We start from the raw sequence: 26,625 nt of genomic DNA, 5'->3' as shown, positions 1-26,625 counted from the left end.
CTAGAAAGGCAGGGAGGATACTGTGTTGGAAATGCAAAGCAGCGCTCTGTGTAAAGCTGGGGGTCCCCAAGGTTCCCTGGAGAATCTGTGTGGTGCACCATTCCCTGCTGCTGTCTCTTCTGCTGGTGTGGGACCCCTAACTGGGGGATCTCTGATTGCAAGGGGGCAGAGGGTTCCCCAAGCAACGCATCTCATCCTTGTCATGCTCTCCGCTGCTGCCGTAACCCCCTGACTCTGCCTGCATGCACAGCTGGCCTGTCCAGGTGAGGTTGTTCCAAAGCTGAGCTCCCCTGCAGCTCCCAGGCAGCTGCACTGATAGCATCCAGGTTGCTGGTGAGGCTGTAAACATGCCATTCACCCTGACAACCTGTCAAGCTGCTATCCGGGGTGACAAACACTCGTCCTTTCTAGCCATCTGGTGCCACCAGGTGCTGGGAAATGCAAGGCACTGAAGCTGTAATGTCAATATTGACGAGGCAGACAGAAGCCGTGTGACCGCGGCGATGACTGGCCTGCATTGATTTAGTGGTTTTTCTTCCCTTGTTGGCAGGTTTTCTTTCTACCCTGGGAGAATTTCTCCTTGGGCCCAGATCCCTTTGCACTGGTTTGCCCTGAGAAGGGACAATGAGCCCCTGAGTGATCAGTTAAGGCACAGGGAGGAATCACAGGTCTGGAGTATCTCTAACAGCACTTGTCCAATCATTTTCTTCTCCCTTAATCCCCAACCCCCTTCCTCTTTCTCACGAACCCGCCAGCTGTACTGAAACAAAATTGGGCCACGTCAGCCTTGCTGCTTGAAGTTTTGAGAATCCTGCTCCAGAGGCACCGGTCTTCATTGCTTGAGCTAAGGAGAATCTGTTACCATTATAGGGCTCATGACGCGCAGTGGAGAAGTTGCAAGTCCATCCAGTAGAGGGCAGTGGTGTATAGACTCCCAGTTGGCTGAGGCATGAATCTTGGGACGCAAAGTGTGTCAAAGACCTGAAATGAAGAGGCCCGAAAACTATTAATGCAGGAAACGGAAAATTCTGGCGGTGTTCGTTCCTTTAATGTAAATAACTTCCCATGGCCTCGGTTTCATGAGTCTTTTTTGTTTTGGATGTAGATCCCTTTCAACACTGAAAGTGAAGACTCAGCAAACTTATGGGGATCTTTGGGAGTGAAATGTGACAATCCCTCAACATATGGCCTGTTTGAGAGGTCTCCCTGCACCCATGAGCTCTGTGCTCTGGAATTTGAACTACACAAGTCCTTTGGAGAGGAGGCGGATTTACCCACTGAGTTGTTGGTCGGGCTTTATTGTAAGGGTCCATTACAAGTTTATAAAGGGCTAATAAATGATTGATTGAGATGTTAATATACAGTTAGTTCGATAGGTCACTAAGCTGCTTATGACCATCTAGACTACATGCTACTGATGATAGAAGAACTAGATAAGTTCATGGAGGATAGATCCATCAATGGCTATTAACCAGGTTGGGCAGGGAGGGTGTCCCAGGCTCTGTTTGCCAGAAGCTGGGAATGGGCGACAGGGGATGGATCACTTAATGATTCCCTCCTCTGTTCATTCCCTCTGAAACACCTGACACAGGCCACTGTCAGAAGACAGGATACTGGGCCAGATGGACCTTTGGTCTGACCGAGCGTGGCCAGTCTTATGTAGATGCCTATTACAGACTTCAATTAATTTGTTAACCTGTCTGTAAACTCTAATTGGAACCTTAATATGAGTGTGGCCAAATCCTCATTAGTCGCAGGCCATTCAGGCCTAGCTGCCGCTCGCAGGACAGCATGACCAGTGTGAGAGATTGCCAGGAGAGCCTATTAGCCACGTAGCGCTCTGAGGATCACGAGCAGCTGAAAAGGGGACTTTCGAAATGTGGGTTCCTTTGTTGGTCACTGTCAAGATGTTGGGAGCTCAGGTGCTCCTTCCAAGCACAGCTCTGCTGTTAGTCTTGTCTGCTAGAATTGTCCATGTGTGTCTGGTTCTTTGGGCTGGAGAGGAAGTTGATTCCCCCTTCCCCTTTTTGGGAAAGGCCCTTGCATCCTTGCTGCTTCCCAGGCGCCTGGAGGGGAGAATGAAGATATGGAATCTCTTGCAGGGGTGGAGTGCGGGGAAGCAAGGTCATGTGGTGTGATTGGCCATGTGGGCCGATACTGGGGATTCTTGCTGGCCGCCCAGATGTCAGTGCTGAAGGATTGTGCTTCATTTCGGAAAACGGCCTTGCCCATGTCTGGTAACACAAGTGTTTCATATCAGAGTCCCTGGGGAAGGGCCACAAAGTGTATCTGATTAGGAGGCTGGAGCGCATGACTTATGAGGAGAGGCTGAGGGAACTGGATTGTTTAGTCTGCAGAAGAGAGGAATGAGGGGGGATTTCGTAGCTGCTTTCAACTCCCTGAAAGGGGGTTCCAAAGAGGATGGATCTAGACTGTTCTCAGTGGTACCTGATGACAGAACAAGGAGTAATGGTCTCAAGTTGCAGTGTGGGAGGTTTAGGCTGGATATTAGGAAACACTATTTCACTAGGGGGGTGGTGAAGCACTGGAATGTGTTACCTAGGGAAGTGAATCTCCTTCCTTAGAGGTTTTTAAGGTCAGGCTTGACAAAGCCCTGGCTGGGATGATGTAGTTGGGAACTGGTCCTGCTTTGAGCAGGGGGTTGGACTAGATACCTCCTGAGGTCCCTTCCAACCCTAATAGTCTATGATTCTGTGATCTCAAAGCCAGCATCAGCCAAGGTGACCATGCAAACAGGAATTTTCGTCATGCCAAAGAACCATATTGTGCAACCTCGAATTTTAAAAACAGTATCACGACCTTAATGCCGATCGCCAGCTGAGCTCCAGTAAGGCTGGAACAACGTGCTGTGGTGACTCAGTGCGGCCGATGCCTTGGTGTCTGAGACTTTTTGTCTGAGTCGAAGGAATAAGGATTCTGTTGGAAGACGAGGCAAAAGTGAAATAATCAATCCAGCGGTGGGCCTGAGTCTCTCTCTCCGATAGAATTTGGCCATGTCTAAGGCCTTTTCTCTGATGGCCCAGCTAGTTCAAATACAGTTCCAGGTGGCATGAGACAGAGCTTGAGTCAGGGTGGCCGAGTGGATAGGGAACTTGACGGGGAATTGGGAGATCTGAGTTCTATTCTACTGATCTGCTTTTGTGATCTTGGGTAAGTCCCTTCCCTTCTCTGTGCCTGTCTCTCTATCCTGTGTTCAGATGGTGCATATGCAGTACCCCGGGCTCTGTCTCTGGTTTGAGTTCGAGCCCTCTTCTGTCCACACATGCAAATAAGTCTGACTCAGGATGGGGTCCTAGGACCCTGCTAAAAGGGATGGGTCAGAGCCAGCGTCCCACTGTCCCTCAGGTCCAAGCCCTGTTACTTTGCAATGTGGACGCAGCTCAAGCTGCAGACTCAAGGCAGAAGGTCTGTGTAGCGCAATATGGATTTGAGGCCCGGGTCCAGCACCTGTAAAGCTAGGTTTACAATGCAGTGTGAACCCTCAAACATGGCTTGGAAACCCCACACCCTGCAAACCTGGGCTCAGTGTGCAGTGTAGACCTACTCTGAAAGGCAATGACTGTACGTGCCTGGGCTGAGACAGGGGCTCTGTTGCGCCTGTGGGTGCTAGTGCTATATAAATAACACACTGCAGTGCAGCTCGTCTGGCCAGTCCCAAGTCGTAGGATTTGCAGGAACAGGAATTTGCCCCGGGCTCGGGGTGGGCACGGAGCACACGCCGGCACAGCATCTGAGGGGTGCCAAGGCACACGGACATGTGGGGAGTAGGGGTCCAGCGGAAGAGTATGACAGCCTTGCATCTCCACCCTCCCAATTCACCCCACGCGCTGGGGGGATTAGAGATAGGGTTGCCACCTGCCAGGTTTGCACCTGGACAGTCCAGTTTCAGCTTGTGTCCAGGTGCCATTTGACAAGCCCTGCGGTCCATTTTTTTGATCTCGGGGAGGGAGGGGTGGGAGGCGAGCAGGAGGCAGGGCCTTGGGGGGAGAGGTGGAGCAGGAGGGTAGCAACCCTAGAGAGAAGGATCGAATAAGCCTGTGCTGGCTTTTGTGACATGCGCTACAGTAGGGGCAGACAAATGGCCACCGGAGGAGCTGGGAGATGCCCCGTCCAGCTGGCCTAGAACCCACTCTGCAGGCCGGGCCGTGACTGCGGCTGGATACGGATGTGGCTGTTCTGTGGTGCCCTTTGGCCAGCTGGGGCTCCCTTTTCTCCGGAATCTCCTGGGCTCCTGAGTCCAACCTCTTCCTTCAGCGTGCAAGCTGCTAACGAGGCGCGCACACGGCTGAGCTGCCAAGCCTCAGAGCTGCCGAACAGGCTCTGCCAGCCAGGCCTGGGTGTGAGCCGGGGCCCGGTCCAGCTGTGTGAGTGTCGGTGTCTGGACATGTCTTTTCTGGGTGTTGCTTGCTGTGTGCCGTAGAGCACACCCCCACCTCTCCGAGGAGGAGCCTCAGCAGGCGAGAGCTGCAGAGCCGGGTCCCAGCTGCACCATGGTTTCTCAGCGCCGCGGCGGGGAGCGTGCGGTAAGACCCGAACCCACTGTGTGTCAGCCCTGGGAGCACCCCGGGGGGTTGAAAGCCTTTGGGGAAGCAGACACGGAGCCCCCCAGGGTTAGGGCTCACCCCCCCATAGAGCAGCTTTGTTCTGGTTCCTGCGGAAGCTGCATGTCAGATGCCAGCTTGAGGGCTGACTATCTTTGTCATGCTGGCCGGGCCAGGTGTGGGCACTGTTGCCATGAAAGGGTCGAGGGGACCTGGGCATGGTCCTATTTCCAATCAGACTCCACCTCTAAATTTTGTGTGTGAAAGAGGGAAATTTAAAAACAGATGTGAGTCAGTGTTGCCTAGTGGATAGAGCACCGACCTGCTGGGTGGCCTTGGGTTAGTCATGTGACTCTGGTGCCTCAGTTTCCCTATCTGTAGAATGGGGGTGATACTGACCTTTGAAATCTCATGAGCACTACATCAAAGATTGTGGAAGAAAACCTAAATTTTACCAACAGGCAGGTGCCCCAGGGTTGATCCTTCCCTGAGACTTTTATGCAAGGTGGGGGGAATGTCCCCACTCAGCACTCTTCCTCCCTCTCATCCCCCAACGCTTTTGTCTTGACATCAGGGTCATGCTTAGCATTTTTATAGCACTTTATATGTTTAAAGAAAGCCACTGTAGAGATATTATCTCATTAAACCTCCCAGCCTCCCTGGTAGGCAAATACATGGTGGTGGTCCCACTTTGTGGATGGGGAAACTGAGGCGCAGAAAGGCAATGTGACTTGCTCTTGGTCAGTGGTGGAGCTAGGATTAGAACTGGGGGCCTCCTGACTGCAGCCCTAGAGCTGTTCTGTCCACGTTGCTTTGCACAATAGTTGCCCCTCTAGATGGCTAGAGCTGCTGGAGTTGTCCCAAACTCTCAGCTGAGTGTCTGTGTGCCAGGGTAGCGATGACTTGACCTTTGGGGCCCCCATGCCCTGCCCCTCCCAAAGACACTAGGGGATAAAATCAGAGTGAAGTGAATGTGTTTAGGGCAGCCACTCGTGGCTCCCTGGAGTCCTGGCCATTCTGTACCTCCGAAGGCACCTAGCCTGCAAGGTCATGCCGTTCAGCGCATGCCACTCCACCGCACCGGCATGACCTTGTACACACTGGGCAGGCAAGGCCACGCTGGAGCAGTGCGCATCTCAAAATGGCATCCGACGGCTGGGATTAAAAGCGCCTCCAGTTTTCTCAGTACCAGCTGTGGAACAAAGTTTTAAAAACGGGCCCGTCGGGCTTAAAACCGCACGAAGGGCCTGCCTGCTGTCCATCCGTCTGTCCTCCCCGACGCTGTGCCCCTGGCAGCTGTTACTCCAGCCTTGCCCTCGACCACCAGAATCAGTGATTAGGGTGCGCTAGATGAGGTTACTGCTTGCCCCGTCCTGTCTACATTGGAGGAGGCCGGACACGGATGCAGCAATGCCCTCTTCCGGATCCCACCAGAACATCCAGCCTAGAGCGGCCACTAGGCTGTTTGAACCTGTTGCTGAAGTTGGTGCCAGCAACAGCTGCTCAGCTGGGTTGACTCTCCCAGCCCTGTTTCCTTCCCTGTCTGCGATGCGTGGCCCCTTGTTACGAGAGAGGGAACTAAAAAGAAGTCCACAGCGGCTGTTAGCCACTGTCCTTTGGGTGTATCGGAGACTGCCGCTCACCCTGCGGTAAGTGTCCTCAACAAACCCACTTGGACTGGGAGCAGGTGTTTTTGTAGCCTCTCCCTTGTAGCGGGTCTTCTTTCCGCCTCTCTTAACTTGAGGGAGAAGGAGACTGAGACACAAACCCCTCTGGGGATTTCAGGGTTAATTCAGCCATTGCCCGAGTCTGACCGGTCACTGTTTGTGCTGAATTTTATATACAAGGAGTGCATCTGATGCTGGGGAGGCACTAAAACAGGGGTTGGCCAAAGGCAGCCACTGGGTCAGGGCAGCCGGGGGGAGAGGGGGTGTTATGGAGAATGCAGGTCCTAGGGTTTGAAACTGCATCTGGATCTGAATGCATCGAAGAGATGGGTGGTAATGGATCCATATTTTCTATTTCAAGGACATTAAGGGACCTGTATGATCATCTAGTGAGCCTGATCTCCTGGATGACACAGGCAGAGAATCTCACCCAGGGATTCCTGCCTGGAGGCTGGTAACTCGTGTTTGAACCAGAGCAGATCTTTTTAAATAGCTTTGTGTGAATCAGGTCTGGCTCCATGGCAGGCAAGATGCCAATTAGGCCCTGAGCTGGGCTGAGCTGTAAAGGGGAGACATGGGGTTTCTGTGCTTTGGAAGATTGTGGCATGGAGGGGGCATTTGTTTTAGTAAAGGGGGTCTTCTTGAAAAAATGCTGCACTCCAAGTATAGATACTGTCGGACACCGTGGCCCTGATCCTAATGCTAAGAGAGCAATAGTGTCTGTTTCGATGCTCAGAATGAAAACTTACCTGGTCAGCGGCACCCCTCATTTATCCTGCACAAGGAAAGAACCTCTAAGAAACCTGGGCTTAATGTAGAATTTGGAACGTACTCCAGATCTTTGGCCTGGTCTGGCCTGGAGGCTTAGTCAAAAGATGGAGGGCCAGGGCCTCATCTGGCACCAATTCCCATAGCTCTCAAGGCCAACACCTGCATTGAAATTCTGGAACCATTGAAGCCAACCAAGTGGGCTAGTCTGTGTTCTGAGAAGTACAGAGCCATTCTGCAGCTAGTGACACTAACAGCAAAGTTTTTTCACTTATGACCCATGATGGGATTTGAACCTGGTTCTCCCAAGGGAACATCCTGCTGCCCCTTCTCCTGGGGTTTGTCTAGACTAGAGCATGGTCCTGTTCTCGCTCCAGCTGAGTACCCAGGACGGCAGTAGGGTAAAGCACAGATGTTTGTGTTATGTCCAGAGCGGTAGTTAGCTCAAGGACCACTATCTTTAGACAGACCCATTGTGCTGCATGCCTCCTGGCCTTGTTTGATTCCCCCACACCCCAGCACTATAATAACTAATACCTAGCTCTTACCTGTTGCTTTCTAGCCAGAGATCTAAAAGAGCTTTCCAAAGGTCGGTATCATTACCTCCATTTTACAGGTGGGGAAATTGAGGCATGGGGGCAGGGAAGTGACTTGTCCAGGATCACCTAAAAGGGGAGAGGTCAAGCCAGAAACTCAGGTATCCTGTGCCCCCGTGCTCTATCCACTAGGTCACACTGCATCCCATGGATTCCCTTTTCTGTTTTGCCTGTAAATGAGACTGAAATGTTAAGTCCTTCCATGACCACACTGACTATCTCAGGCAGTCAATCACTCCTCTGCTATGGGCTTCCCCCACGGGTGTCTGGCTCTGTCGCAGGCTGAATGAGCTGGGGAGGATGGGTTAAGCACCTGAATACAAACCAACTCCACCAAAACACAAACACTGAGCCAGGCAGCAAGCAAAAGGCTCATCTGAATGAGAGCCAAGAACCGAAGTTCTGTCGGAGCTGGGAGCAGTCTGTGCTGCGGCTGAGAAGCGGATGACAGCCTGTCATATCCTGCCTTGTCACGATGATTGACTTTGAATACAGGTGGATCGCTTCTTTCTTTGTCACCCTCCTTCCCTTTCCAGGAAACACCCACCCCCCCGCACCCCTTCACTGCTGCACCTGTCGTCTCATGATTCGTCCCGGCCGTGGGAATCCTGGTATGGTTTATTGGGAAAGCAGCCACAGCAGCTGCTCGCTGGCTATTAGTCACTCTTTGGAAGTAAGGCTCTGATCCCTTGGCTGTTTAAGAATCCTCCTGCGTCCTCATGCAGACAGTTGCACGTCAGGGCTAAGGCCTTGCGTATCCACCGTCTGCGTAGTCAGCCCCCCAGCACCACTTTGAGGGTCTGTCCTCACTGCAGTGAGGCCAGGCTGTTACCTCCCCAGCCCTCCTCCTGTCCGCACACAAACCTCCCCTGCGAATCTGGTGCTTTCAGCCTGGGCTAGCTGGCCTGGCGGGGTTAGAGCACACTTGCTGCTTTGCAGTGGGGACACAGGTGAAATCTCTGGGGGTGGGGGGCTGATAGTCCTCCAAAGCCTTCCCCTGGTGTGCCCAGAAGGACAGATGAGGTCACCCACAAATCACTAGGTGAGCGGCTCAGCTTAGTGCAGCATAAAGAACCATGGGCTGTGCCCCGGCAATCCTAGCGAGAGAGACAGAGCCCGACAACAGTGAGGACACGATAACTCATGGAGGGCTCTGTGGTGGGGCTGTTGGTTCCCAGGCTAGACTGGCCCGGATGCCGATCAGCTGTGCTAGCTCTGCTGTGAAGACTCACCCTGAGAGAGTGAGACCCTTCCAGTTGAATCTACTTCAATGGATGATCTTATTTAACATTTATATTGGGATAGCCCCGGAGGAGGCCCCTGTTCTGTACAAATGCCCTGCCCCAAAGAGCTTGCTGCTTGAGCTTCAGGGAGGAATTGAGATCTGGTGGCTAGAGCCAGTGAGACTGGCTGTCATTCTGATTCTCCCACTTACTCACCATGCGACCTTGGCCAAGTCTAACCCCTGCCTCAGTTTCTCCATCTGTAGACAGGGTGATTAAGACCTGCTTCATGCTTAAATGAAACCGCATCCGTCACATAGAATCATAGAAACGTAGTTTTCCAAGGGTCTCAAGACATTAATTTAACCAGCTGCTTTTATATTTGATAGCATTCAAGTGCCTTTACGTTGTACGAATGGCTCATGGCGTCTTATGACTCTGTAACAAGCACTGTCGATTTAAAAGTAAAATGTGGTTGGTGTATTCCGGGTGCAGACTCTGCCTGGGATCTGAAAGTCAAGCTGGGCTCCTTCTGGCAAGCACAACGCCCAGTAAGAAGGAATCTGTGATTGGAATTTAATTAACACTCCACTCCGTGCGCAAGGTGGATTAGAACCCAGCTCCCTCTCCTTTTATGCCTAACAGGCATAAAAATATATTGCTGTCTAGAGTTGGCAGATGCTCCTTCACTGGCCCCAAAGGAGGCATTTGTATTTGGTCCCTCTTCTGACTGTAAGCACATTCCAATGAAGCATGTCTTTAAAATTAGCATAGCCACTGGCTCTTCTGTATAATCAATTTTCATGCTTCAGGGCATCAAGCGATTTTTCACAGGGGTCAGGCAGGCTTGGGGCAGCATTGCACAGCTGGCCAGGTGCATTGTGGGGTTTATTCACATCAGGTGTTGGTCACTGCAGGAGGCTACTTGATTGGTCCAAATCTGGTATGGCAAATCCTGTGTGATAAGATAGTGCCGGGTAAGCCCCCAGTTGTTGCTCTGAGTTCCAGTCCTGGGAGGCGCTTATCACCTTCCCTTCCTGTTGACTTACATGCTATATCCCAGGGATAGGCAGCCTATGGCACGCGTGCCGAACGCAGCACACGAGCTGATTTTTCAGTGGCACTCACACTGCCCAGGTCCTGGCCACCAGTCTGGGGGGCTCTGCATTTTAATTTAATTTTAAATGACGCTTCTTAAACATTTTACAAACCTTATTTACTTTATATACAACAATAGTTTTATTTATATATTCTAGACTTATAGAAAGAGACCTTCTAAAAACGTTAAAATGCATGACTGACACGCAAAACCTTAAATTAGAGTGAATAAATGAAGATGGCACAGCACTTCTGAAAGGTTGCCGACCCCTGCCCTGTCCAATTGCCTGATCACTGCAAGGTGCATTCTAAATAGGTCCAGCACGCTCATTCTAAGGCCTTTTAGGGCCCTAGAAGCCACTTCCCCTTCTAGCATCCCACCTCTCAATATGGCTTTTCCAGCTGCACTGGGGCTGTTACCCAGGGAGCAGGTGGGAGCTGGCTGGAGGATAATCTGCCCTCCAACTTCCTCCCTCCACCCCCTTTGCCAAACTGCAGGGTGTGAGCCACCTGCTGGTAAGCTGTGACCTGGGCAGACACTCCCAGGGCAGGTCAATCTAACCATCTCTTCTTGCCCAATATCCTGAGCAGAGAGGGGATTGCAAAACCCTCACTGCAGAGCAGGAAGCTTTCAGGGCCCTCTGCAAATTCTTCCTCCCATTGTTGGCTTGGGGCTGTTGGCTTGTCACTCGCTCGTTTCCATTTCTCCTGCCAGCTGGTTATTCAAGGGTGTTCTGACCATGTGTGGAGAGATACAGGGGCCAGTGCTGCCACAAACAGGGAAGCAGTTGGGGCAGCTTGGGAGCCTTCCCCTGGACTGAAAAGGGCCTGTGATGGGAACCCTGAAGACCCGTGAACTTTGGGAACAGCTGGCTAAGGGTTGGGCTCATCTCTAGCGCAAAGATTCATAGATTATAAAGGCAAAAGGGACACCTGTGATCACCCAAATCACCGGCTGTAGAGCTTCCCTGAATTAATTCCTGTTTGAACCAGAGCCGAGCTTTCAGAAAACAGCCAGTCTTGACTTAAAAATTGTCAGAGCTGGAGGATTCACCACAAGCCCCAGGCAGCTGTTCCAGTTAACTGGACACGGGCTTAATGTCTCTGCAGAACGCCAGTTCTGAGCTCAAGAACTGGCCAGATCGTGTGCTCCTTAAAGATGGAATTCAGCACCTCTAGAAGATGATAAAATCCATATGGAGGGTGGAGGTGGGCAGAAGAGAAACAGAAGGCACGGGAAAGATCAGTCCATCTTAATCTGGGCACCGCCAAACTCCGAGGTCCCTCCGGTGGACCTGTGTCCACCTCCTCCAGCCCTGACAAAGCAGTAAGCGGTTGCGTGGTGAACTGTTTGTACTTACCCCTCTTTTCTTACCATGCTTCCCTGGTGTGTGAGTTGCGCCCGCACGAGTGCCTTCATGCTCATTGAGATTCAGAGGCCGAACTTTGTGGTGCAATGTGCACGTGTGAGAGTTACGTGTGGCTCCGTAGATAGGAGCCCTGCGGTTGGTGTAACCTGCTGGAAGAAGGTAGAAAAGTCCTATAGAAAAGGTTAACCTTTCTAGGGCTTCCTTTCTAACCCTGCTGTAGAATTCAGAAGGCAATTCTATCCCTGGTGTGTTAGAAGCCTATCGGATGATTCTAAACTATTTAAAAAACAATCGTTCAGTAGGCTTTTAGTGGAAACGGCGTCATCCCCCCCTTACCTCAGTCCCACAAGTCGAGTCACGCTCTCTTGGACTCACCTCTGAAACTGGTCCGCCTTCTGCGCTCCCTTCACCAAGGGGAACCCGGCAGTCTCCCTGCTGAATTTTAGTGCACAAGTAGTTTGATGCACTTGCCAAGTGTTGACTGGCTATGAACCCTTCTCTGACAGGTCACTACGTTTTGGGCCTGGTTCTCGTCTTGCCCCCTGCATGTATCGCCCGCTGGCGAGCCTGCCCTTAATCCCCCAGCGCAGGCTTGTCCAGAAGGTGTTCCCATGGCTGGGCAGCCTGCGAGCTGGACAAGGAGGCCCTAGGGTCCTGTTTCTGGTTCATTTGGGACAGCATTGTGCCAGGAGGGCATAGGAAGGGAAGGCGTGGTGGCTGAGGATTGAGGTCAATCAGCAGAGGTGACTGAGTCTCCACTGTGGACTAGCAGAAGGGGCTACAGCTCAGGGATGAGGTTCGTGGGTAGAACTAACGGCATGGGAGAGCCGAGGCCTGGGAACAGCAAAAGTTCCTGGGGCTCCGGCTTGAGGTTCGCACAGCAAGACTGGAACAGTAGGGGTCGCTGCAGGGCAGGAGCCAGGGCTGTTGATGTGCTGGTTGGGAGGTGTGGGGTTGTGATGCTCCAGATGCCCTCTGGGGCAGCTCGTGAACTCAATAAACCCGACGTGACGGGCTGCCCGTCCCTGGAGTCACTCCATCAAGGTTGCCGGAGCTGACCCCGGGATGGACTTGCTCCAATAGCCTTCAAGAGGTAGCTGGGAAGGAACAAGCTGATGCTGCTTTGAGACCCACCGGCGTCCACTTCTTGGTGCGGCCAGGGCCTTGGGGTGGTGCTGGGTGCCCCTTTGCTGTTAGAAGCAAGTGCCTCTCAGAGACCCAGCCTGTCCCCCAGCCGCTGCGGCACTGCGGGAGGAAGTGTCGCTGATGTTTCTAGTGACTTGGCATTTCCTGGCTCTTGCTTTACACAACGCTTTTTTTTAAGTCACTTTCTTGTTTTGCTGCTCTCGGCGCTCACGTTTTCCCTCCCCCGCCCCTTCCCAGAGCATCGCCGACCTTCGCTGGGGCTGCCCGCACTGCCAGCGGCTCTGCTCTCGCCCCATCGCCTGCATGGACTCCCAGCTCAGGCAGCTGCTTCTGGATTTGGCTTAGCCCTTGGCCGATAATGGAGCTGCCCAGCTGTCAGATGGGATCTCCGGCCATTGCCTTCCAGGTAACACCTGCACACTGGCTTTCAGGTAGCTGCGGCACCAGCTTGGATGGCGTGCAGGTGGGAGCCCTCTGCGTGGCATCAGAGGGGTTGTGTGTGCAGGCTGGGTGGGCGTCTGCCTCTGGGCTTGCACTTGCAGATATTTGTTGTTACAGGAAACAAGCTCTGTGTCTGGGGTGTGAAAAACAAGCTAGCAAATAGAGCTTGCACTTGCTCTCTGCACTGCTGGGCAGATCGATGGATCGATCACTTGTAGCAGGAGGGAGGCTAGCATGTGTCACGTGTGAGAGCCTTTACTGGTCCACTCTTTGGGCCTGATCCAGCCAGGTGCTGGGCACTCCCTTTGAGAGTGCTGTGTTGCTGGCAGGCTCAGGCCCTTTTGAGGACAGCGACTCCTACGCCTGCAGGTCCTGCTAGGCTCCCCCAGGGAGAGGAGCCATGTCACTTGGAGCTAGGCTAGGCAGAGGTCCACGAGGCTGGCCTCATGGCATCTCTTCCTGTGGCGAGCAGCAGCAGGTGTAGGGAAGAGGTGCTGGGACAAGAAGGATAGGCTAGGCATTTGAAAAATATCTAAAGGATGTATCTGATTCCTCTCTTTGCCTTCCTGGGAAAGCCCTGTAGACCTTCATAAGGAGCACTCTGAAAAGCCATCAGTTGAAACAGAGTGAAATCCTTGCTCCAGGGACTTTCGCCACCCTGCGGAATGATGTAGGAAGGATAAGAGTCTGTCACGTTCTAGTGGCTGGTCCAGAAAGTCTACAGAGGGGAGATGAGTCTCTAAAGCTTAGAGGGATTTTCCATAAGAGTGTGACTTCTCCTCTGCTTCTTCCCTTCCTTTAAGACCATCCGTGGTGGGAAGGAATTGGAGCATGGAATCTCCATTTCCTTTCCTGGCAAAGGTTACTTGTGATGGGAGATGTTGAGAATCTTGGTTGCTACCGAAGCTTAACAAAAGCACATCTTGCTCCCGGTGTGCTCAGTGGGCAGGAAACAGTGACTAAAGACCAGCTTCCTGGCTTCCGTGACACCAGGATTTAGATGGGGAGTTAAGGTCCAGCCCCTTGGTCTGCCTGCTGCGAACTCCAGCCTCCCAGACTGGCCGTGAAAGCCCCAGCAGGTCTTCTAGCCCCAGAGCTGTCAGCAGAGAAGCAGCTACCTCTGCCTGCAGTCACTCTGCCTTATGGGCCTATCTCTTCTGTAGAACTGTGGTGAGTTGAGACAGAAAGAGTGATGGAGCGATAGGCAAACTGTTCTCAGGGGAAGAGGCTTAACTGTGGAGCGTCCAGAGGAAATCTGGCTGATCCGGCATCAGATGGCTTTCGAGGCAGCCTGCCACTCAGAGGAGGACAGGAGACCTACACACACACCCTGCGGTGGGGCGCAGAGCTCTAATAGCAGGGAAAGGAGAAGGGCAGAAGATTCTGGGAAGCGCTTAGATACCAGGATGGTGGACGCTAGAAGGGTGCAGCAGCAAGGGAATGCAGAAGAAATGGAGGAAGGGTCTCTCTGTCCCCCTGGTTTCAGCTGTCCATCTGTCCCAGGGGAATGGCTCTTGGGAGAAAGGCTGGACTTCAAAGGGGCTGGTGCGTGTGCTGCTGGCTATTGGCTTCCCTGAATGTGCATGTCTGCTCTGGATTCTGGCATTGTGGGAGGGAGTTCCAGGCCCTGGCTTAGTGCGTGGGCTGAATGTACCATTGCAGCTGGTTAACCCAAGCTCTGACGGCATGAAGGGAGCAGAATCCTGCTTGGGGATTCCCCCAGGGCCTGTGTAGTGTGGGTGGGGAGGGGGAGTGGCTGGTGCATAGAGAGCTCTGGTGCTCTCTAGCTGGCACATGGTCCCTCGGGCTCACAGCCAGTTGGTGTGAGTTGGAGCAGCCTGCTGGTTGGGCTGGGGCTGCCTGTCCGCACTGAGCAGGGGGGAGCAGCCTTGAACAGCACTGCAGTGCCTTGCGGGCTGTATGCCAGACTGTGGGCATTGCACTGTGACCCTGGCTTTACAGGCTCCCAGCGTAACCTGGGTTAACCCAGTGTGGGTCCTTGTCCCTCTAGTCAATGGACCACGCAGAAGTGATTTCAATCTGCTGCTGCCTCTGAGCCAGCACATCTGGCCCTTCCGCTCATGCAGTGAGTGGTTCTGGGTTCAGTCCCTGCGGGTGGCCCCGAGGTTGCTGGGAGAGGACCGATTCCTTCTCCTGCACCCCCGGCCTGTCCTGAGTGTTCAGTCCCTCTCTTTTGGCTTGTTTGCATGGCAGAGAATAGTGTGGGTCTTTCCTCTCTCCCCCAAGAGTGACCGATGTGACCTTACAGGCAGCTTGTCTGATACGAAAGGGAGGGGGGAAGGGCTTCTGGTCCCTCAGAATGGGCTCTGATTGCTGGAATTGGCTACTCTGCCAGCTTGCATTTTGTAAAGCACCAGCTCCTGGAGTCCTGGGATTATGCAGCAATCTCAGCTTCCGGGAAATGTTTCCACCCCTCATGGCTGCAGTGTGACCTGAAGGCTCAGGAACTAGCGGACATAGCAGAAGAACCCAAAAGGTATTAAAAACCTCAGGAGAGATCAGGTGGGTGAGAGAATCTCTTTTGTTGTACCAACTTCTGTTGGTGAGAGGGAGACGCTTTCAAGCTTACTCAATGTCACAGCAAAATACAAGATCGAACCTATTCTAAGGTCCATTCACAATGAGTGGTCCCCTACAATATATGTGCCAACTACTTATGCTGAGCTATCTATTTGGTCTTGTATTTAGCTGTGACACCCTCTTTCCTGGACTTGAAGAAGAGCTCTGTGTAGCTCAAAAGCTTGTGTCTTTCTCACTCACAGAAGTTGGTCCGATAAAAGAGGTTACCTCACCCACCACCTCTCTCTCTCTCTCTCTCTCTCTCCCTCCCCTTGTTTCCTGGCATTCGCTGGGAGACCATCACCAAGGTGATGGCACGAAGCCTCTCTGACTCCCCAGGGTTGTGGTCTCTGCTCTCCCTTTGGATGGTCGGCTGGTCTCCGTCCTGGTTTGTGATGTACCCTGCAGTGGAATTGTCATGGTGTCCCCAGGCGATGCTCTGGAACTGCTCCCCGCAAAGCCAGTCAGGACTTTGAGGAGCCTCCTCTCCCTCGGAGCAGACTGTCTTCAGGGCAAGAAGCTCACACGGCTTCACCTCCTGGGTCTCTCGAAGCATTCAGCATGTGCCCCTCCATGCGCTTCCCACAGTGAGTCTGCCCTAGCGGGGTCCTGGGGAGGCCAGAGGGTCCTGCACCCGCCACTTCGCGGTCAGACGTGACTCTCGGGCAGCCAGTAAAACAGAGGTTTATTAGATGACAGGAACACAGTTTAAAGCAGAGCTTGTAGGTACAATGAATGGGACCCTGTCATAAACAGATAGCTAAGGGTTAATGTCTCTTTCACCTATAAAAGGGTTAACAAACAGTGACCTGAAACACCTGACCAGAGGACCAATCAGGAGACAAAATACTTTCAAAACTGGGTGGAGGGAAGTTTGAGGGTGAGTTCTTTGTTCTTTGTCTTGGTTCGGTGGCCCTCTCGGCTCTGAGAGTGATCTCTCTATCTCCAGGCTTTCTAATCTTCTGTTTCCAAATTGTAAGTACAAGGATAGTAAGACAATAGGTTTATATTGTTTTTTTTGTATTTACATGTGTGTAGTTGCTGGAATGTTTTAAATTGTATTCTTTTTGGATAAGGCTGTTTGTTCATTTTTTTCTTTTAAGCAATTGACCCTGTATATTGTCACCTTGATACAGAGACCATTTTTATGTCTTTTTCTTTCTTTTTATATAAAGTTTTGCTTTTTAAGACCTGTTTGAGTTTTTTCACTGGTTAAGACTAAGGCCTGGTCCACACTACAGCGTTAAATCGATTTAACGCTGTACCCGTCCACACTACAAGGCACTTAAATCGATTTTAAGGGGTCTTAAAATCGATTTCTGTCCTCCTGCTCAACGAGAAGAGTAACCCTAAAATCAATATTACTATATCAATTTAGGGTTAGTGTGGACGGAAATCGAAGTTATTGGTCCCATTCTTTTACTGAGCTACCCAGAGTGCACCGCTCCGGAAATCGATGGTAGCCTGGGACCATGGACGCACACCACCGAAGTAATGTGCCCTAGTGTGGATGCGTAAAATCGATTTTATAAAACCTGTTTTATAAAATCGATTTTATTAATTTCGATTTTACTCTGTAGTGTGGACGTGGCCTAAGGAACGAAGGGAGGGGGAAAATCTTTGTGTTAGATTTACTAAGCCTGACTTTGCATACCCTCTGGGTGAGGGGGGAGAGAGATTTGATCTCTCGGTACTTGTGTTTCAAGGACTTGAAGCAGGGAGTATCCTAGGGTCCCCAGGGCAGGGAAATCTGGGAGGAGGTAAAGAGGGGAAAGGAAAGTGGGGTATTTCCCTTTGTGGTGAGACTCAGGGCATCTGAGTCTTGGGGTCCCCCATGGAAGGTTTTGGGGAGACCAGAGTGAGCCGGACACTGGAATTTTCTGGCTGGTGGCAGCGATATCAGATCCAAGCTGTTAATTAAGTTTGGAGGTTTCAGGCTAGCTTCTCATGTTCTGAACTCTAAGGTTCAGATCTGAGTAGGAAAGTTATGACAGAACCCTCAGCCGGGCCCATTCTGGGGCCCAGCGAGGCAGACAACCCCATATGCACTCACTTTTCGTCCCTAGCCAGCCCCAAACTGAAACCCCTCCAGCCCCTCCTTTCCGGCTTTCCTGGGCCAGGAGGTCACCTGATCTTTGTTCACCTTTAACTATCCCCTTGGGGGTTGGGGGTAGGAGGAAGGGCCCTGGCCATTTGTTGCTAGGAGACAGATTGTTGGCCATTTATGCACACTGGAGACTTAAGAAATGCATAGGGGAAACTGAGGCACCCACACAGTATTCAGAGGAAACATTAAGAACAGTCCCACTTCATCACAGAAATCTGTACTGGCTGGCCTTTGGGAGTTTTGCATGGATGTCTAGCAGTATCTTTCTCCTCACCCTCAAACAGGGGGCATGAGTGCGACCATCCTGTGAGGATTTTAAGATCATATTAACTTACGGTGGAGCCTGAGTTTGCTGCTTTGTTACTGCTTGTGTTCTGAGTTGGAGTGAGTTTAATAAACACTTTATACAATACTGGGCTGTAAATGTACATGGCGCTTCATAGCGAATAGATTAGATGTGCAACCTGCCCATCAGAGTTTGACATCTGGAGAAAACAAACCCAGCATGCAGTAGAAGGGGGCTAGGACTTGGCCCACTTCACCTATGTGCTCTATGTGCTGCTAAAAGGGCCAGGGTTACAAAAGGCAGAGTGCTACTGTCTCATTTTGGGGCTGCTGAGGGCAAAAGGCTGTTCCAAAAAGTGTGTGTAGTAATAACTGTATTGCACAACTTGCATGGCATCTGTTTTGAAATCTAGCCTCACATTCTACAAACTACGGGCAGCGCTGCTGAGAGGCAGCCCTCTCTGGGGTGAAGGTCAGCGACCAACCTGTGTGTGTGTAACGCCTCTCTGAGGAGGAGAGGGGAAATTCTAGCCCAGGATACTGGAGCAGAACTTCTCTGTCGAGCACACCGGGCCCCTGGAGGTCAGATCAGTGAGGTGCCCAGTGAAGCTCCTGGAGCTCCGTGCGCATCTCAGAACATGCTGGGCTGGGTCAGCCTTGCTGAGAGTGGACAGTGGGGGTCCAAGACTGATGGTGATTGGCTGCTGGGTAATAGCTCCCCTCCCGGATGTGTCTCCTATCATATAAGGGGCTGTGTCATAATGGAGGGGACTGAGATGGGCTGCTGATCATGTGACTTGTCAGCCTAGCCAGGCTTGGGTGTCCATCGCTCTGGGCTGAGGTGGGGCCATTTAAATCATCTAGTCTGACCACCTGTACATCACAGGCCATTCAATTTCACCAGTATACCCCTATATTGAGCCCAAAGGCTTCAGTTCACATCAGTCCTTGGGAGACTAAACTCTCAGACAGAGAACAGGAGAGATGGCGGGACCACCAGTGCCTGGGCAGTGGCAGGGAGGTGATGAGGTGAGATCTGCCCAGTCGCGCCTCGCGGGTGAGCTATGCCCCATGCTTCAGAGAAGGGCAAAGAAACCCCCCAAGGTTTCTGCCAATTTACCTGGGGAGGCAATTCCTGCATGCCCCCAAATCTGTCCGGCAGTTTGACCGTGACCATGTGACCCTCTTGCATGTACATACGGAATGCTTGGAATTATCATGGATTCTGCAGCGCTGTGTATCCTGCACTCTCATCGATCAGTCAAGGTGTGGGAAGCTTGAATCTGGAATTGCCTCTGTTTCTAACTCCCCCCGAAGTCTGAGGGTTTTCAGGCCTGTCTCTTCAGCTCACAGCTCTGTGTATGTGGCGGTAACCTTTGGTTTATATTTACTCCTGACTTCTCACCACATCCTCGCTTTATCTTTTTAGAAAGACTTGACCTACCTGCAGCAGTGGCTGGAGGCGTTTGTCATGAACTTTGAAAAGATCATCACGGTGCAGTCTTTGGACCCGAGGAGGTGAGTCTCTCCCCTCCCCCTCTCTGAACTCTGGGTTGGGGGCTGTGTTGTGGTCATGCTAGTTAGTGCAAACTCTTGAAGATCACATGGCCAGTTAAAGAACTTGGATCGAATGGAACAAATTCTCCTGGGAAGCCGGTGCCTTCACTTGTTTCTCTGCCTAAGGGGTTCACCGATTACTGTCTAATATTATTCCTTAAACCACTGTGAATTGAGTGCTGGGCGAATAGTGCCAGAACAATAGCGTCTCTGGAGACTACTTTGTACACCCACAGATAATGAGAGCCAGTGGCCGAGAAGCAGTGTTAGACAAATTCAGCCTAGCGACAAGTCACGCTGTTTTTAGCAGTGAGGGGAACTGACCATTGCCGAGGGACACAGACGGTTCACTGTCACCTGACGTTTTTTTAAAATAGTCTCTCACTGAACCAGAAGCTAGGGGCTTGATACAGGAAGTGCTGGCTGAAATTCTCTCGCCTGCTATGGTGGAGGTCAAATGAGATGATCCTAATGGTACCTTCCGGCTCTTAAAATAAAACAAACAAACAAAAATCTGTGAAGAGGAACAGCATAAGCCATGGTGGCATGAGATTCCCCTGTGCTGTCCTCTCAAATGTGCCTGAGCTTTGTCCTAAACTGACCACCACCCAGGGCAGAGGAGGGGCCAGTTTCCATGGCCCATTCGGATTTTAGCTGCTCTCTTGCCAGGAAAGGGGCCAATTAGTGCCACTAAGGGTTATTGTTGAGAAGTGGACCCTTTCCTTCCAGGGCCTGCACTCAGTCCCCCTTATCCATCGCTGCTCAGCTGCTAGCGTGAAACCAGGCGACAGCAACATTCAAGAGCCACCTGCTCGGGTCAGATCCAGCACCTTGCAGGTGACTGGCACTGTAGCCAGTGATCCATCCCAAGAACTATCCCTGTCTCACCTCAGATGGCTTCTAATCCTCCTCCGCCTGAGGGTGCAGGCATCACTTCTCCAGGAGGAAGAGCTTCATGACCTTGCCTCGTGACATTAATGTGGAGGCATCCTTGTGCTCGGTGTACTACCTGGAAGGGAGGTCCCTGCCCCAAGGAGCGTGCAATAATAGCGAATCTAACAAGGATTCACAGGAAGGATGTTCCTCCCCTGCTCTGCGCTAGCTGCTGTTCCCTGGAAGCCCTAGTGGAAGTGAGGGTCCCACGGTCTCCCCCCAGGTTGTATTTGTTTCCAGGCCTGTTCTCCACCATCCGTCCCAGGCAAGAGAAGCCTTCTCTCTAGATGGGACGTGCAGGAGGGTGAGACTTGACTGCTAACTCTGGAGAAGATCTTCCTGCAGGACAGGACTGAGGATGTGCATCATTGTGTCCTGCGGCTCCCACTACCTATGGGCGATGGTGCACCTTGCTAGTGCCCATCGCTTGTGGCTTTGGGGTGCTCAAAAACCTCCTCCTAATGCAATTCCACCTAATGCAGAATTTCTCCAGAGGCAGCAGCCAATTACAGAGCTGCTTCTGTCCTGGGGAATAGACAGAATGGGGGCAGCCGGCTGAAAGCGTGAGGGATTTACACTCACAACAGTGCCCTGAAATCCCACATGCTTCATTGCTTGCGTTGTTTAGGAGGGGCAGGGATGTAAATTGTTTGGGTGACTTTCCACTGCAGGACTCGTAGCTAGACGTGATGCAGGCAGCTGTAGCCATTAAAGCTTTTCTTTCCCTTCTGCTCCTCTGTGCTTCAGTGCTTGTACTGGCTGAGCTCTGTGTTTGTAACTCGGCCCTGACCCACAGCTCCCCTGCTATTCCAGTCTTGGGCTCCTGTTCTCCCTGGTCATGGGTATTCCCATGTCTATAGATACGATTAATCATGTCATACTTCCTAAGTGATGATCCAGGAGCTCTATGCTGGGGAAATGGAGCCCAATCTGGATGGCTTAAGGCAGAAGGAAAGCCAGGCTCCAAATATTGGCTGCATTTAGCAAGTCCCCTAATTGTTATGCAATAATTGCACTTCGCCCTGTCAACGATCAGCTAATCTACACTTAATGCCATTTGCGGCTGCTTCTCGGCCGGCATTATGCACAAGTGGAACACGCCTGTGGTTGTGCTTTGGGAAATATTTCACAATGTGTTCATTAAAACCTGTAATCTCATTGGGCTACCTCGGTGTAGCAAAAGGAGGAATTGGATTTAGGGCGTGCCAGGCTCAGGAATGGTGGGAAGGAGGTTTCACTAGTCGTCTTCTGCCTCATTTATGCAGCTGACCTTGTTGTTGACGCTACCAGCACTCCCTGCTGTGCGTTGGCCTTTTTCTTGAGTTCTCTCCCCAACCGCCAACTGATCTAGATTCTTTGATTCAGCTCCTGCAGCCTCTGTAGGATCAAGGAGCATATTTCTGAGACTCTGGAGGATCCTGAGTCCTTGGTCTCCTGCCTGAGTGTCTGGCTTGTGGTGTGGCTGGTTCCTGGACTCTTACCTCCCTGCATTGACCCCTCAGGGGGTACATCTGGCATTTGAGTAGAGAGGAGCTTCCACAGTTCTCACGCGCTCCTGCCTTGGTGCCTCGGGGTGGATTTAAACGTACTTGCTGTAGGAGGCTAAAATCTGGACTCTCCAGCTTCTTCATTCCACTGGCCAGTTGTGGAAGGGGCATAAGATGGGTTGGGACTGCCCCAGGCTTTGAGATTAGGAAAGTGCCCATGAAGAGATCTGGAATAAACCTCTGGCAGGTCAGAAGGCGTTCTGCCCATTAGGCAACCTGACTGCATGGCTGAGGATTATGTTCACCCCTTGGAGAGGATCTGACCAGCTCTGAAGCAGTAAAGCCAGACTGTGCTCATTGTGGGTTGTCTTTCAGATGAAACTCTTCTCACGCTCCCACCGTCCCTTGCTCAAATTTTGGCCAATAACTGAAGCTTGACAGGAAGTCCTATACCACCTCTCCACAGTACAGAGCCTGATCCTGAAAGGTGCTGAGCACCTGCAATACATATTAAAATCAATAAGGTGACTCAGGATGAAGCCCATAATGCATCTGACCTTTGGAGCAATGCTGTTTTTATATGACTGAATCCTTCCTGACCCATTCTGGTGGTCAGTTTTATGACCTGAAGCATGTGGATTGATAACTCTTACCCAAGCTAGCGTCAGTGCAGATTCATGCAGGTAACCACAATTGGGCCCCTGGGTGAGATTAACAATTAGGCCCTGGATAGTTGAACTCCAAGCAGCCATTTGTGGAAACCTTTGCTTCCAGGTTTCAGATCATGCAGTGGCTGTGCCTCTCTCTCCCTCTGCCTGTGGTTAGCACTGACACAGTGTTGATTTCCACACCCCTTTGTTCTATTGCAGCAAGCGGACGAAACGTTACAATCTGTCCTCGCATCTTCCAACCATCAGTGCAATTTCCTGGTGGCTTTCCTCCTCTCTTGTGGGGGTGGGGCAGGATGACAGAGAGCTGACTTCCCTGCTCCATGCATGGGGAGATGGCGACAGCAAGGAGCTCTCCATGGAGATAACATTGCCACCTTCTTTGTACTGGGGTATTAGTCAGTTCTGTTTCCTTGTGCAAACTGCAGGGCAAACAACCTCTCTAGCTATGGTGGGGGAAGACCAGAAGAAAGACTGTCATGGAGTTGGCCTTAAGGGACCTCCTGTCTATTACAGGCCACCAGCCCCCCCCAACACACACACACACACACACACACACACACACACACACACACACACACACACCCCCCAACTGAATTAGGCCAAAGTATCACAGCCCACAGAAGAGAAGGCTATTATGCGCCACAGGCAGAGAATAAGGGGGATCGAGGTGCACCAATGTGTGAGTCCCCTGCAATGGCAGGCAAATCTTTGAGATACATCCATTATTCCTGGCAAGTGGCCCTCACCCCCACACTGTAGAGCAAGGCCGACCCTCCCCTTCTTCCCCCCTCCGGTCACTGCGAATCTAACCAGGGGGGAAATTCCTTCCTCACCCCGTGTGTGGTGATCACTTAGACCCTGAGCACGTGAGCAAGAACCAGCCAGCCATGCCCTTGAGAGAGAGAATGCTTGGTAACATCTCAGAGCCCTGACTCTCCGCATCCAACATCTCCTCTCCAACCATGACAATCTCTGGTGTTTCAGAAGGAGTTTAAAAAAAAAACAAAACAAAACAAAAAAAACCCTCCCAGAGTACACTGGGGGAAATCCCTTCCTGACCTCTGCCAGTGGCCGGCTGAATCCCTGAAGCATGAGCTTTGGTACATAAGATATAAAGCAGATGTGAGCCCTGAGGCCGTTGTGCATACTTAGGACTGTGTACTTACAGAGTCCCCACTACACAGTACCCGACTGCCTTACCATCTTGAATCAGCTTCACACTATAGGAAGACTATGGTGTAGCACAGGCTCAAAACCAGCTCTTCAGAGTCCCAGGCAGCCTCCTTAACCACTGGGCCATTCAAATTCTGCTGGCGACGCTAGTTAATCTGAGTTCTGGGGCTGGGAAGAATGTGTCTGGCTCTTATCTCCCTCTGAGCTCAGCTGCAGAGAAATCCCTTTGCTCTCTGGGGCTGGGCTCCACGCTTAGCCTGTTGGATCCTGAGCGAGTCTATTTTTGGAAGGTGGCTGTGTGTGGAGTGGGAGATAGAGCTGTGAGTGGCATCTCATTGAGCTTTTAGATCAAGCAGCCGTAATCCCCTGCCAAGGGATGCTGTCTTAAGCCTCTGCCTAGCTCGGTCTAGTGAGGGTGTTTTCAGGGGTTTTATCAATGACACTTGGCATGCCCTATCTTCAGTGCCTCTCCGCTGAGAGAGACATGCCAGCGTGTTTACATTTGTGCTAGGCCAGAAAGAAGAGGCTTCTGGGCAAAGTCTTATTTGCATAAGTGCCACGCAGCCTGCAATGCACCAGCAACAATGTAAGCTGGGGGCATTTCTGAAGCGTACGTGCTGTCCCACAGTTTCCCAAGACACTGTTTGTTGGCGTACTCCTCTTCCTGTTCCTTGCACCTTCCCCTCCCCCGGCCTTTGGAGTCGGGCTTGGAGCACAGTCACTCTGCTCTGCTCGCTGCTAGCCCTTGTCCTGCGAATGGCAGCACAATGCTGACAGCCGTGTATTCCGTGTCGGTGCGCGCACACCCAGTGCACTGAAGCTGGAGCACTTTGCCTAGCAGTACCCGTAGGGGGATGCCCGTGCCCTGTGGCCCTCGCTCCTCCCCTAACTATGTAAGGGTGCTGCCACCCCGACCTGCCTCAGTTCCTTCTCACCAGCCACAGCTAGAGTCGGCGCTCGGTGTGGTGTGTTCACGTCATGTTTCCACTCTTTTTTTTCTGAGGGCTTTTTTCCCCCCTCTAGTTAATAGTAAATTCAGTTTAGTTAAGTGCGTCTAGAGTAGTTGGCTCTCACTGTAGTTCAAGCATTGTTTGACTTGGGGCCTGTGATCCCCACCCAAGGTGCTTGTGTCTTGGTGAAGGACATGTTAAGGAACGGTGCTCCATCTGTAAGTCATTCCAAAAGAGGCCTCGGATGACTAGACGTGTGGCTGATGCATCAAGGCCCTCATCTGATCGGTGGTCGCCTTCAGAACCAGCAAGTGATGTCACTCCACATTCAGACCCTGTTGTTTTGTCCAAGAGGAAGTGGAGTTCTCCCTCCTCTAGCGTGTTGAGAAGGAGGAGGAGGTCCCATAAGACTAATCAGAACTGCTCCAAGGCTCAGGGAGACTCTTCCTTCATTTCTAAGAGTAGTGCTGACTGGTGCTGTACTCTCTCTCCAGCACACGGGGGATGGAGCAGGTCTGTACAGCCGCTCCTCGGTGTCACGCCAGGATCAGTGTGGAGAAATCCCCTCTCCAGCTTCAGTTCACGCTAAGCTTATTCAACTGTTTTAGGTCTCATCTTAGGATCCTAAACATCAATGGAAAGCTTGAATAATCAGAGTGTAGCAATAGGAATATACTACCGACCACCTGAGGAGGATGGTGAAATGCTCAGGAGATTAGACTCCAAAACAATCTCCAATAATGGCAGGTTTCAACTATCCCCATATTGACTGGGGACATGTCACCTGAGGATGGGATGCAGAGAGAGAATTTCTGGACACCATTAATGACAGCTTCTGGGACACATGGCACACAGGATCTGGTCCAAGAGGTGCATATAGCTGAACTGCTTGGTAATAGCAACAATAATGTAATTAAATTTAATATTCCTTTGGGGAGGGGCGGGGAATACCCAAGAAAACCACCACACTAGTATTTAACCTCAAAAAGGGACTATACAAAAATGAGAGGCCAGTTAATGGAAATTAAAAGGAGCAGTCACAAGAGTGAAATGCCTGCAAGCTGCAGACACCCCTAATTTAAAGCACTATAATAGATGCTCATGCTATATGTGTATCTCAAATAAAACAGTAAGAGGATGAAAATAATGCCCCCATGGCTAAACAGAGTGGAAGAGGCAGTTAGAGACAAAAAGACTTCCTCTAAAAATTGGAATAATAGAAACATAGGGCTGGAAGGGATCTTGAGAGGTCACCTAGTCCAGTCTCCGGTACTCATGGCAGGACTAAGTGAAATCCTGTTGAGAAAAATAGAAAGGAGCTGTTAGTTTTAAGTACCTCAGAAGCAGGAAGCCTGCCAATCAGTGAGGCAACTGAGCAAGTGAAGTGCTAAAAGGGAGCACTCAAGGAAGACAAGGACATTGATGCAAAGAATTTATTTAGCTTCCCCACAGTCTTCACAGCAGAAGATGTGAGGGAGAATCTCACATCTGAGCTATTCTTCTCAGGTGACAGATTTGAGAAACTGTCCCAGACTGAGGTGTCAGTAGAGGTAGTTTTGGAACAAATTGACAAGTTAAACAGCAAATTAAAATACTAGTTCTGAAGAAACTTAAAGATAAAATTGCAGAACTACTAACTGGCATATAACCTATTATTTAAATTAGCCTCTGAACCAGATAATTGGAGGATAGCTAATGTAACACTGTTTTTTAAAAATGGCTCCAGAGACAATCCTGGCAGTTACAGGCCAGTAAGGCTAATTTCAGTATCAGGCAAACTAGTTGAAACGATAGTAAAGAACAAAATTATCAGACACCTAGTAGAATGCAGTATGTTGGGGAAAAGTCAACGTGGCTAGTAAAGGGAAATCATGCCTCACCAATCTATTAGAATTCTTTGAGGAAGTCAACAAACACATGGGCAAGGACAGTCCAGTGGATATAGTGTACTTGGACTTTCAGAAAGCCTTTGACAAGGTCCCTCACCAAAGGCTCTTAAGCAAAGAGAGCC

General features: G+C 51.2%; 1 protein-coding gene across 7 annotated transcripts in view; it reads left to right on the top strand.

The window, feature by feature from the left end:
* The window catches only part of NBEAL2 (neurobeachin like 2), a 198,360-nt gene that overhangs the window by 48,950 nt on the left and 122,785 nt on the right, over nt 1-26,625 (top strand). For 4 of the 7 annotated variants that reach the window (XM_050942379.1, XM_050942375.1, XM_050942372.1 and 1 more), the window contains exon 2: nt 19,273-19,361. In XM_050942379.1, the coding sequence (XP_050798336.1) occupies nt 19,273-19,361 (89 nt within the window). Of the gene's footprint in view, nt 1-12,654; nt 12,837-18,859; nt 18,901-19,272; nt 19,362-26,625 lie in introns of those variants that run through there. The other 3 variants (XM_050942374.1, XM_050942373.1, XM_050942377.1) reach the window with 2 other exon arrangements.

This window comes from Gopherus flavomarginatus, chromosome 2 (assembly GCF_025201925.1).
Source record: "Gopherus flavomarginatus isolate rGopFla2 chromosome 2, rGopFla2.mat.asm, whole genome shotgun sequence".
Classification (NCBI taxonomy): domain Eukaryota; kingdom Metazoa; phylum Chordata; order Testudines; family Testudinidae; genus Gopherus; species Gopherus flavomarginatus.
This window is presented reverse-complemented; position numbering and strand designations above follow the sequence as displayed.